The 13,696-nt window shown below is 42.6% G+C and overlaps 1 protein-coding gene across 3 annotated transcripts in view; it reads right to left on the reverse strand.

Moving 5' to 3' along the window:
• Gramd1c (GRAM domain containing 1C) overlaps nt 1-13,696 on the reverse strand; it is a 78,238-nt gene that overhangs the window by 19,136 nt on the left and 45,406 nt on the right. For all 3 annotated transcript variants that reach the window (XM_075963317.1, XM_075963332.1, XM_075963324.1), the window contains 3 exons: nt 11,549-11,667; nt 9,249-9,381; nt 5,582-5,744 (listed from right to left, as the gene is read on the reverse strand). In XM_075963317.1, coding sequence (XP_075819432.1) covers nt 5,582-5,744; nt 9,249-9,381; nt 11,549-11,667 — 415 coding nt within the window. The remainder of the gene's footprint in view (nt 1-5,581; nt 5,745-9,248; nt 9,382-11,548; nt 11,668-13,696) is intronic.

The following is a 13,696-nucleotide window of genomic DNA, read 5'->3' on the forward strand; positions in this document are numbered from 1 at the left end:
ATCTCAGGCTCTAATCAAGCCTTCTCAGGATTAGACTTCTTTGCTAAGTCCTTGAATCCTGGAAGAGGCTAGCCAGGTTATTTACATAATGACCTTCAGTCAGGGCTTGCTGGTGTCCTCCCTGAAAACACTAGAGTAGTGGGCTTGGGAAGACTACTGAAAGTGTGAACTGCTCTTGGCTCCTGTGAATAATGCAGTTCTAACAAGGGATGCTAGAAGCAGCTCTGGCTTTTATCTAAGGGGCACATACCTTGGAAAAGACTAATGTGCCTAAGCCTTCTAGATCACCCACATCCCCATTAAAATCTGCTGGGTTGTTTCCTTGTTTGCTTGATGATAGCCATTCTAACTGGGGTGAGACAGAATCTCAATGTAATTATTTTAGGTTAGTTGGCTTTGGAGTGGGGGTGGTGTTTGTGTTTTGTTTGTGTGTTTGTCTGTTTGAGGCAGAGTTTCTTATAGCACAAGCTGGGCTCAAACTTACAGTGGTTGAGGATGACCTTGAACTTCTGACCTTTCGGCCTCTGACTCCCTATTTGTGGGACTGCAGGCCTGTGTCACTGTGCAATGCTGGGACCAAATCCAGGGCTTGGGGGATGTGCTAGGCAAGCCCTCTGGCAAATGAGCTCCGCTCTCTAACCCATCAATGCAGCCTCCGCAAGAGGCGTTGAAGATTTTCACGTGTATTTATTGGCCATTTGTACTTTTTTATTTGAAAAGTTGTTTTGGGTTCATTTATTCATTTATCAACTGAATCGCTTGCTCTCGGGCTATTTAGTTTTTAAATATTTTCTGGATATTAATCGCTGTTGGATACGGAAAAGACGTCTTCCTACTCTGTAAGATGTCTTATCACTCTATTGATTTTCTTTTGCTGTACAAATTTTTTTAAAGTTGAATGCACAGCTAATATTTTCTTTACACCTAGAAACAGTCATTTCTCTCTCTTTTTTTTTTTTTTTTGGTTTTTCGAGACAGGGTTTCTCTTAAGGGGCCTGATTTTATAACTTCGAAAAGTGAGTCTCTTATTCAGAATGAAAACAGAAAGATTACACTTATGTACACTCTTCTGTACAGTATTTTCATGTTTCTCCTAAGCAACATTAGGTTTTAGGTTCTGAATTATGACTGATAAAAGTACAATTTACTATAGCAGTATCAGAAATTAATAATATATTCTGCATGGAAATAAGTACATAAAATAAGTAGTTTCTGCTTTGGGTTACTCATTTATGAGATTCTTTTTTTTTTTTTTTAGACAAGGTTTCTCTGTAGCTTTGGAACCTGTCCTGGAACTAGCTCTTGTAGACCAGGCCAGGCTGGCCTCGAACTCAAGAGACCCGTCTCTCTCTTTGCCTCCCAAGGGCTTGGATTAAAGGCGTGCACCACCACTGCCTGGCTCATTTATGAAATTCTTGACATTTCAATTCCCTCCAAAGAACAATACCAATAATACTGCTGTAGCACAGTAAGTTGACAGGTGGTGTTCTTTAAATGAAGAGAGGACACTGCTTAACTCAGGAGCAGGGACTGGAGAGGTGGTTGCTCTTTCAGAGGATGTCAGTTTGGATCCTAGTATTCACATTGGGTAACTCACAACCAGCTCCAGGAGAACCAAGGACCCCCTACCTCTGTGGACACCAGCAATTGCACACAAAGATAAACACAAATACACATTTTTTACAGTACCAGTTTGAAGGTAGCAGTAGAAATTATTTGGAATGAGGCAGATAAATGCAGGGGAAATACGGTAACCCAAAACTCACAACACATACTGCCAGCTGTTTTGAGAATGTATAGCCATGTCCTACAAAGGTAAGGTTTGAGCTGGGGAGGGCAGACAGATTCTCTCCATGAGACAGTACCGTGATGCTCTGTTTTAATTGGTTTGTCTGGAATGGATGATTCTAGAGAGAATCTCTATGTCAAAATAATCTCGTGTTCTTTCCCCTAAATCACAGCATAAATGTGATACTAAAGGCAGGGCTGGATTTTCTCATTTTTATGTCTGCTCAAAAACAGATCAAAGTGCTCCATTTTAGCCAGCGTGGTGGTGCAGGCATAATCCCAGCACTCAGGATAGGGCAGGCGGGTCCTGGAAGCCCGAGACTAGCCTGAGCTCTGTGACCAGTTTCAGGAGAGCCAGGGCTACACAAAAAGGCAGTGTCAACAAATGATGACAACAAACCTAACCCACGTTTTGTTTAAAGAGAGTTCCACCCAGCCAGCCTCCATCAATGCCCCAACCTCCTGAGTTGGTCTCCTTCATTTGGCCTTCCCCACTTCTCCCCTATTTCATCTCCTGCCAATGCCTCATTACTTTACAACCTGAGAAAAGAGACAAACATAGAGCCATCATCAGGCTCACTTGAAAGATCTGATGAGCCTGAGATCTGAAACCCATCTAGGGAAAACAGTGGGATCACCCAAATTATTACCTAATGATAATCTAGTAGGAAAAAAATCACCCCTACACCTTAAGGACACTTCAGGGAAACACCATGGAAATGCTTGCTGCAGAACCAGGCACTTTCTAAAGAGGCAGCAAAAACAGCGCAGAGTGGCCAGGGCCCATGTGCAGTAACCACACACTATTACCTTCTGTTGTTCCTAGATGGGTGTGCAGCTTTCGAGTTTTAGTGTTGTTTTTCTAGGAACTCAATAACAAAGCGATGTTTCTTAAGAGCAGATTTAATGACAGAGAAAATGATTCCTTGCTTTGTTGTCACTGGCCTGTTTGGCCACTGGGTGCCAGACTAGATCTTCCTAGAGGCCCAAGTTCAGGCAGGCGGGGCATGACTAATCCGTGCCCACACATTCTAAAGCGCAGTGGCACGAGGCCTAGTAAGGCCATGCTACTCATCATTCCTGTCATGCCTACTGTACTGATGACAAAGACCTTCATATTCTCAAGAAAGCCTTCTCATAAAACCTACTGGATAATATGACACACCACAGGTTGTGAGCACGTAGAGTAGGGATCCTGGTTTGCCAGTAAGTTTGCCATAAAACATCTTTTTGTTGTTATTTTATTCTCAACTATTCCCTGCCTCCTTCTTCCTCCTGCCCTACCTCCTGAGCATGCTCTGTGGAAAGAGCAAGAAGGTAGCTTTCCACAGCCAGTTAGAGTGGCCTCACCAGAAGGCAGCTCTGCTGGGCCTGACCTATGACTTTTGCCCTAAGAACTGTAAGGAATTACATTGTTCTCTGAACCACGGGAACAGAAGTATCTGTCATGGCAGCCTATGCTGCCTAATATAATGTGTAAACGTGGAAGGGGCATACCAGGCCGGCTCAGCACATGTCTGTCCTGTCTTATGAAGCCTAGGTACCCTCTGCAGCCCCTGCTGCTCCATGGCTGATCTCCCCTCATCCTCCTTTCCAGCTCGCTCGGCAGCCTTGTTACCTCTGGCACATGTAAGTAGATTAGCCTCTAACTTGGCCACCGTCAGTGTTAATGGTCTCTCTGACTTTTTCTTTGTGTCTTTTCCCAATTTTATTACTGTAGGGATATCAGGAAGGATGCTATTTCTTGAGCCGTGCAACAATATAAAGAATACAATAAAAACACAGCCAGAGAACAACCCATTTGCTACCCAGAAGGCCTTTTTTTCAGTAAAGATTCTGGTTACTCAACATCAGGAGAGTCTAGCTAAATCTATTGGTCTTCTAACACCAAATGGCTTATTTTTCACATTTTATTTATTTATTGTAGGAGGGCACATGGGCCATTGCTCTCTTGTAGGGTCAAAGGACAACCTGCAGGAGTCTGTTTTCTCTTTCATCGTGTGGATTCCAAGGACTGAACTAAGCTTATTTGGTTTAGTGACAAGTCCCTTTGCCCACAGAGCCACATCACTGGCTCCGTTAAGTTATTTTTAAAAACCATGTAGTATATTATTAGCAGTTTACTTTGTAAAAAAAAATTCTACTACAGAATGTTCTTTAAAAGTAATATGAACCAGGTGGTGTTGGCACAAGCCTTTCATCCCAGCATTTGGGAGGCAGAGGCAAGTGGATCTCTGTGATGGCATACAGAACTAGTTCCAGGCCAGCCAGGGCTACACAGAGAACCCTGTCTCAAAAAATAAAGTAAAACAAAATTAAGAATTCAATGGAAATTTATTCTATAGAGACAGTTCAGAAGTAATAATGAGAATGTGATCATGGGTCTGCCTTCAAAGTTATTTTAAAATATTTCTCAAAAATAACTGATACAGATTGAAATAATAATCTTCTAAGTAATCTTTTAAATAAAAAGAATTGCTTCTAGACATTTTATTTCCTACTGGAAGCCACACAGTAATTTAAGTTAATATTCATCTCAGAATATGTACCTGCCACTATGACTACTTGCTTTTAAATACGTGTGTGTGTGTGTGTGTGTGTGTGTGTGTAAGTATAAAGTCAGGCTTGCAGAGCCTTTGTTAAGATGTATGTTTGTTTGAAGCAGGGTGTCACTATGTGCCTGGAACTCATTACGTAGACCAGTCTAGCTTCAAACACACAGAGACTCTCCTGCCTCCACTTCCTAAATTCTGGGATTCAGTTGCACACCACCACATCCAGCAGGTACCCTTTTTTACAAAGAAGAAAGAGAAAGAAGAATTTGGGAAATCCTGGACGCAGTGCTCATTACTTTAAGCCCAGCAGTGGCAGAGGCAGGAGGATCTCTGACTTCAGCAGTACTAAAATGTAAGTTCCAGGCTGTCCGCCCACTACCCAGTGAGAATCTATCTCCAATAACAATTATAATAGTAATAATTTCGGAAGTACTTTAGTTAAGTGAAAAGAACACAGGACTCAAGGTCTTGTCCTCAGTCCAACCTCTGTGAAGTTAACTAGCTATATGTGTTTAAACCAAAACTCTCCGTTTCTTCTTTCTCTGTGGGTATGCAGAGGTAGATTAAACACACAGACAATGGGAACGTCTTACCCCAGTCAGTCTGCAGGAGCGGCATAGAGACTTTCTGTTAACAGATTAGCTTTTCACTGTTACTACTGCATAAAAGTTTAGTGTATGTGTTCATGTATGTTCGTGTGTGTGCACGTTTGCAAGTGTCTGTGAGGTCCAGAAAACAACTTTCTGTGCGGTTCCACGGGAGACATCCACCTTTATTTTTTGAGACAAGGTCTCATCTCTCACTGGGACCTGGAGCTTGCTGAATAGGCTAGGTTGTCTGGCTGGTGAGACCAAGGGTCTGCCTGTCTCCACCTCTTTGTTGTTGGGAGTACAGACCCTCACCACCACGGTCACCAAAGTTGGGTCTGTCTTGTGGACACTGGGGGTTGAACGCAACATTGCTTGCACTGAGATATCTCACTGTGCCCCGACTCACTATTCCCGAGAGCTTGGAATTATAAGCCAATCTAGTGGAGACTTTCAAATTCCAGGCTTTGAGAGAAATGAAGATGGGCCAGACTGACAAGTGGTTCTCCTGTGTTCTCTACACACTCATTCCTTTGCTGGGTCTCTTTAGTGCGAGGCTGCCACAATCAAATTCCCACTCTGCACACACCTAACACAAGGGTAAACATTAGAACACATGCCTGGAATTTTGTTGAGGTTTGAATTCTTTACCTTCATCAACAGAATCTGAAGTGCTGCTTTTGTCCAGAGAAAGGTACTCATTTTTATTCAAGTCCAGCGATTTGGAGGGCACTCTACTTAACCTCTTTCCCGAAGCTAGCGAAGGGCTTTTTTTCAAAGGTTTCTCACTCTGGGGCTCGTCTTTTCCTAATCCCTAAAAGACAAACAATTTGGTTAAAAAATAAAAAAAAAACTTATTTGAAGCTTAGGTCTTACGGTAAGAACTTTAGTATTAAATACTAAGAGTAAAGGCTTGAAATGCTGCTTTTTGAAAAATATTTACAGCACTCTGTTGAGACTGACTGCTACCCTTGACATGTTAGTAGGTAATAAATGTCTTCCTCAAGTGCTCTCAGGCAGTAATGAACGACAGATTTATGAAGAATATCATATAGAAGGAATTCAGAGGAAGTTGGGAGCATTTGAGTGGCTGAAGCAGAGGGAAAGGGGAAAAAAATAAGGAACAATCAGGTCTTTTGGTGGGCAAGGGAGAGAAGCCAAACCCAGCTTGTTTCCTTAGCCGGTGCCCACTTCTCTCCTATCTCTCAAAATCAATCACTAAAATAGAAATGGAAAGAAAATAGAGAGGAGTCACCTAGGAAGCGGGGTGGTGGCGGTGGTGCATGCCTTTAATCCCAGTATTCGGGAGGCAGAGGCAGGAGGATCTCTGTGAGTTCGGGGCCAGCCTGGTCTACAGAGCTAGTTCCAGGACAGGCTCAAAAGCTACAGAAAAACCCTATCTCAAAAAAGAAAAAGAAAAAAAGAAAAAGAAAAAAGAAAAGATAAAGAAGTCACCTAGGAGTATGGTCGGGGAGGAGCGAGGGACTTCATAACAAACTGGTCCTACTATCGAGAGACTAAGAGATAAGAAATTAAAATATATACCAAAATATGAAACATATACTTTTTGGGCATGTTTAATAAGGACATGTCATTTTGATAGTAATTAAATGATAGACATTCAATATAAATGCTAGTGTTGTGTTATCACTCAAATAGAACTAACCATAATTAGTAAAATAAGAATATGTATTAACTATACAGAAAACTTTCTTTTTGGACTGTGTGTACGCAGATGAAAGAGCACACAAAACATATGTCCAGCTCTTTTCCTTTCTGCGCTAGGAGATGCTTACCTAGCACTGAACAGACTCAGCTCCAGGGAGGACACAGGTTTCCACTGGCTATCCGGGAAACTAGGTGGCAAGTGGGACCCAGGACACAATCACTAATGAGTTAGACTACCCTACCCAGAGAACCAGCTCTTCAAGCAGAGAGTACAGCTGAAATCACGAGGGGACTGTTTGGGAGTTCCACAGGAGAAAGCCGTTTGGCCACTCAGCAGAGCCAGGGCCGCTCCACACACGTATTTCTCCTCTGTTAACTAAGTTATACCTCCTATTATAGGATCATAGATACCTGTGTGAAAGGCAAGAAATGTTGGCATTTGTTTCTTTTTTTAATTTTTATTTTATTTATTTATTTATTTATTTTGGTTTTTCGAGACAGGGTTTCTCCGTAGCTTTTGGTTCCTGTCCTGGAACTAGCTCTTGTAGACCAGGCTGGCCTCGAACTCACAGAGATCCGCCTGCCTCTGCCTCCCGAGTGCTGGGATTAAAGGCGTGCGCCACCACCACCCGGCTTTGGTTAATTTTATAATGAGCATGTTTCCACTTGGAAAACAGCTATTTCTGACTTTTGTTATTTTCAATGTATAAAAGTAAAAACAGCAGACAAAGTGAAATACAGACATTTGCTGACCTCTGAGACCCGAGAATCTTACCATCATGCACCTTGGAAAAAAGACCCAGCTTCCAGGGCTTGAAAACCTCTGTCCTGAACATCAACAAGGGTCTACTGCACTCCTACGTTCTGTTCGCTCTGAAGAGAACAGGCAGCTTCTTTTAGGGACAGAACTGGAGGCAAGAACCGGCAGGCTACATATTCCAAGAGGAGCCACAGAAGACAGGGGACGCAGGAAGGACCGAAAGACTAGAGTCCTGAGAACCCTCTCCTCAAAGCTGGACTTTGGCACATGGATCAGGGGACTGCAGGAAGCCCCCAGCTTGTTACCTCCCCTGACTAAGTGTTTCACATGCAAAGATAACTTCCAGAATGGCGTCCCTCTTGCATGAGTAGATCTCTGAGTGTCTATTCCCGGAAACGTTTTATAAAAGTAGGCTGATATAGATGTATCATGAAGGATGCTCTTCTAAAACAAGTGTAGAACTCAAGAGCTTTCCATGTGAATAAATTTTGTGCCAGTATTTTCCCAACAATTTCCCAGAGGAGATGCTAGGTGCACCCTAAGGGAGCTGGGGAAAAAAAAAGAACCATTGTTGACCACATTCAGGCTCATTTAACAAATGCTAGGAACTGTTCTCAGTACCTTCATAGCTACCAATTCATTTTTTTTCTTTTGGGGAAGGGGGTTCTTGAGACAGGGTTTCTTTGTGTAGGTAGCCTTGGCTCTTGTAGAAATAGCTCTGTGGATCAGGCTGGCCTTGAACTCATAGAGATCCACCTGCCTCTACCTCCGAGTGTTGGGATAAAAGGCATGTGCCAGCACCACCCAGCTTCATTTATCATTATTTTAGAAATCCTCTGAGTCTCTACTCTCACTTTATAATTGAGACAACAAACTAAGTTTAAGTTTAATTAGCTTACTTAGTACCACGCCATTAGCAAGTGACAGCAGCAGGTTCTGAGGCCCCAGTGCCTCTCTAAAAACCTGTCACCCAGCTGCAGACCCAAACAAGAAAAGCTGTGTTGAAGCACTCAACGCTTAGAAGATGGTCTCTAAACACCATGTTCTCCACTAAGAAAATGGTTCATCACATAAATAACATGTCTGTGGCAGAAAATGCACAAATGTGCATGGGACACACAGTTATGCCAGGAAAACGAATAAACAAACAAAAAGCATAAGAGATTACTGGCCATTTAAAAAAGACAGGAGCCCTCCGAAGGGGCTGTCACTGGCATATCCAATAACAAGAGCAACAATGAGCCAGGTGGGGTGGCAGTGCCTACAGCCCTAGCTCTGTGGAGAGCAAGGAAGGGGGCTCGCGGATTGACGCCAGTCTAAGGTACATGGCAAGAGCCTGTCTTAAAGAGTCAAAGTAATCGTGACTGCAGGTGATGGAAACTCAAGACAATTTAAAACTAATACACTTAGGGTACTTCCCAGCTAACTGAGAAGCCCAGTCACTAGCTGGACTGCCATCTGCAACGTGCTACCTAAGGAGTTTCTACTAAAAAGGAAAAAGGAAGGGTTCTCTGTGACCCGACCGTGCTCAAAGGTCCATCTCTCCCCATCCAAACCAGACTTTCTCCACCACGTGCGTTCCTTCACCGCGGGGAAGTTCTGCTGGCTACAGATTGCTGTGTCTGGTTGTGTTAACAGTACTACTGTCTTACTCTATGCTGGCAGGGACCTGTGGGTGCTCTGAGCAATGGCCGTCTTTGAAGAACACCACATACTTTCCCACATAACCTCTGCTTCTTAGAAGCATACACGCTTCCTAATATAGAGCAGCAGCCAGACATCCCAAGCTTCCCAACACTTTGAATGCATTGCATGCTTTACTGGCTCTCCTGTTATGATTACCGCATATCAGTCTCGGGTGTAGTTTTTTTGGGAGCAGCATATACTGACCCTTTTAGGCGAGTTTCCATCCAGGGACTCGGTCTCTGAGACTCGGCTAACTGACTCCTGTGGAAAGCCGATGGCCTTGGAGAACTTTTCATCCCTTTCCCCAGAGTCATCCACAATGCTTCTTCCTGGACTTCTGTAGGAAACAGCATTACAGAAGCAGAAGGTCATGTCCAGCCACACAGGCCTTGGTGCTTCTCTCTGAGGTCTTGGCTGGCCTAAATCAACTCAACAAAGAATAGGTTGTCATGCTGGAACCAGCTCCAGTTATGACAAGCGGTCCTCTTAGAGACACCAGCTGACTTTATTCTTGAAAATAAAACATATGCCCCTATGCAAATCCGTACATTTCAGAAACCACTAAAAGTATAATGAAGCACAAAGTAGCCCCAGCCTAGCTGGTCAGTAGCACGTGCTTGTTTAAGGTCAAGTTGTAAAACCAGAGCTTCAAAGGCTTAGGGAAAAAGATGGTTTTGGTACCCGAAGACAGTCTTACAAGTCTGGTCAACAGAACTGCTGAATTCCAGGACAGCCAGGGCTACACAAATCCTATCTCAAAAAACCGACAAAAACACTCCCTGCAAAGACAGTATAGTTAGTTCTAAAGACATCTCAAACAAGGATGCTCAAACAAACCATCTACGGTAGTGAGGATGAGAATGTTTATGGCCCGAGAGTTAACTGGGCTGACAGTCCTCTCATCCCCAAATCTAAACAATACATACATAAAGTCACACTATACTATTCCAAAAGAGAATTAAGTGAAATAAGTAAGCCAGCTCATATATTCTCACCATTGGGGATGGAGAGAAAAAAACAAGGATCCTTGAAATAGCCCTCCATGTGAGTATAGAGATCTCAAAATCTAAGGAGGATGAAAGCAAGAAAAGAGAAAAAGAAAAGAAACAGGGAAAAAATAATGAAACTTAAAAAAAGAATATGGAGAGCTGAGAAAATAAAGGCTTGAAACAGACTTGCTGTTTTCAGAAGAAGAGCAAGCAAGAGGGAACTGGGCATGAGGACCCTGCTGCATGTTCTTAGAAAACAGTAACCAGGAGAAGAGAATACAGGTTTACTGGCGACCTCAAATGTGTGTGAAATACTTGCTCAAAATTCTTATTCTTTCCTGATTCAGAGACTACAAAATTCACAAGTTGACAGAGACTGAAAAACCACTGAATCTAACTGTCTCGTGTTCACAGATGACTAAAATGAGCATCAGAAATGTCCAAAGATCTGCCTGAGATATCTTAGCTATAAACCACAATCCAGATCCCATTGACTACAATCCAAGGTCTCTGCATTAGTAAGCTGATTTTCGACACAGTTTTGATACCCAAGACTAGTAAACTTTATGATGACATCAATGCAATGGGAAAAATTGAACTTTATGGAAAAGTAATAAAATATGCATGTGCAATCATGTGAAAAAAGATTATAAAATATTGATGTAAGTTGAGACGATACAGGTTTGAGCAGCAGAAGAGAAGACTGCCCAGGGAAGGAAAGCATTTGTGCATGTATTAAGACTTTCAACACATCTACATTATCAGATGTGGAGGGCTAGAGACATGGCTCGGCCGTTAACAGCTAGACTCAGAATCAAAACATCAAGAGCTGGTCTTTCTGTCTTGGCTTCTCTCGCTAAGCAGAATGTTTGCTATGAAATTTTAATGTATTACCCTTGGGTTTTTCTTTTATTTTTTATTTTTTTAAATCTTTTTGCTATGGTCTCAATTAACATTGGATACAGCACGTTTTTATTTGTACAGTTTATAAAATTTTCACACTTCTTAATGAATGTATGTCAAAATGATCTTTCCCTACTAATTTCTTTCTCACTCTGTAGCACCACGTGGCCCCTGCATGATCACTGCTCTGTCTCCACGGCACCGTCAGCTCCTTCCACTAATGTGGTCCATATTTACTGAGTGCCAAGCACATGTCACCGCGTTAGCGAGTCCTCAAGGAGAAGTCATGGAACCACCCATCCCTTACACTGCCCTAGTGTCTCCTGGAAGCTCCAAGACCTCACCAGCTCCTACTCCAGATCCTTAATAAAAATGATTTCTAAAATTAAGTCAATCCTAAGAGTCACAGCTTCATCAAAATGCCTTCGTGTCCACTTTTGCTTGCCAATATAACAAATGATTCTCCTCTCTCCCAACTTAAACCTTACTCTGCCAACAAGGCACACTGCACCAAATGATAAATTAATAGAAACTCAGAATTAGAAGAACCTAAAATAATTCCATTTTAATGGTTCATAATGCACCTTGACATTTTAAGTCACCCCACTGTACCTTGGCTGCACATTTTCTTCTATTGATAAGGACAAGTTTTCCATTTCTTCAGCATTTAAGCCCAGCTCCGTGCCATAGTTCTGCCGGAGCAGCTGCCAGAACTCCTGTCTGGTCAGGCTCTAAGATAAGAGAAACATTGCATGGGTATTGGAAAATACAACAGATAACTTAATAGTAATTTAAAGCACAAAGGTCAAAGTAAGGATGGCATGAACATTCAAAGTGTGGCTGTGGTAAATTTTTGGCCTATTTGTCCCCATATTTTCTGTTTTCTATAAAAATAGGTTACGGAGGGTTGGGCATATAGCTTAGTGATACAGAGCTGCGTAGCATCCACAAGGCTCTGAGCTCAATCCCCAGTGCTACAAAAGAAAAGTTAATTGCAGTGGGGTTGCACACCTTTAATCCCAGCACTCAGGGAGGCAGAGACAGGCATATCTCTGTGAGTTCAAGGCCAGTCTGGTCTACAGAGTGAGTTCCAGGATAGCCAGGGCTGTTACACAGAAAAACCTTGTCTTGAAAACAAAACAAAACAAAAAGAAAGAAAAGAAAAGAAAAAGAGATGTTAATTCTGCCCATCTGCTAAGAGTTGCTAGAGGAAAGCTGGAGAGAGGGCTCCATGGATAAGGGCTGCTCTGCTGAAAGACCTGGGTTTGACTCCCAGCTCCCATGTGATGGTTCACAACCGTCTACAACTCCAGTTCCAGGGAACCTTCTGGCCATCTCAGGCAAACAAGTGGTGCACAGGCCTACATGCAGGCAAAAAACTAGTAAGTAAAGAGCTGATACAAGAAATGGATACACAGATATAAACAACGTTCCTCCTGAGATGGCGCTGAACTGTGTTGTCAGGCTTGGGCTCACGCTATTCTCCAGAGCAGTCAGAATGAAAAGGCACATGCCACTTAGAAAATGGTAAAAAAACAGAGTAGTTCCTGGACATGTGAACTAAAATGCTGAAAGTGTTCTTTTTAGAAAAGTTAAGCTATTTATCACTTCTGGCAATTACTTATCTAAAATCCACACAACCTACGATCACCACACAGAGTTCTAGATGTCAACTCAGAATCAAAACTTCCAATTCACCATTGTATCTGCGTATTTTAAGCATTTTTAGAACTCTATACACAAGTGAGCTCTAAATTTTATTTCCCCCAAATAGAAAATGCTATAAAACCATCTTCAGAGTACTAATTTACTTTTAATAAAGTCCAGCTTGCATACAGATGACACCTCAGAGTTAATATCACCAAATACAGCAAAGACGGCTACGTGGATCAGAGTACTAACTGCTCTGTCAGTACTCCAAAGTTCAGACCCTCGCTCTGAATTAGGCAGCTCACAAACATCTGTAATTCTTGCTCCAAAGGGTCTGATCCCCCTTCTGGACTCCCCCCCCACACACACACACTAAAGAAAATTCTATTTTTTTCATTTTTGGATTTTCGAGACAGGGTTTCTCCGTAGCTTTTGGTTCCTGTCCTGGAACTAGCTCTTGTAGACCAGGCTGGCCTCGAACTCACAGAAATCCGCCTGCCTCTGCCTCCTGAGCACTGGGATTAAAGGCGGGCGCCACCACCGCCCGGCTAAAGAAAATTCTTAATCGTGCCAGGCGGTGGTGGCATATGCCTTTATTTTTTTATTTTTTTTATTTTTATTTTTTTGGTTTTTCGAGACAGGGTTTCTCTGTGGTTTTGAAGCCTGTCCTGGAACTAGCTCTTGTAGACCAGGCTGGTCTCGAACTCACAGAGATCCACCTGCCTCTGCCTCCCAAGTGCTGGGATTAAAGGCGTGCGCCACCACCGCCCGGCCCTTGGCACACGCCTTTAATCCCGGCAAAGGCAGAGGCAGGTGATCTCTGTGAGTTCAAGGCCAGCCTGGTCTACAGAATGAGTTCCAGGACAGCTGGATCTACACAGAAAAACCCTGTCTCAAGAAAAACAAAACAAAACAAAACAAAACAAAAAACTTAGTCACCAAGTCTAAAAAGCTCTAAGCTGTATAGCAAAACAAAAACATCATATTCTAGTAACTAACAGACTGGATTCTAGAAGTATTACATTTAATTATATGATTAAGCAAGACAAGAGAAAGCCAGCATGCTACTTGAAGCAACTGTCAACAAGATCTTTCATCCATTCCACAGCT

Source organism: Microtus pennsylvanicus, chromosome 1, assembly GCF_037038515.1.
Source record: "Microtus pennsylvanicus isolate mMicPen1 chromosome 1, mMicPen1.hap1, whole genome shotgun sequence".
NCBI classification, from domain to species: domain Eukaryota; kingdom Metazoa; phylum Chordata; class Mammalia; order Rodentia; family Cricetidae; genus Microtus; species Microtus pennsylvanicus.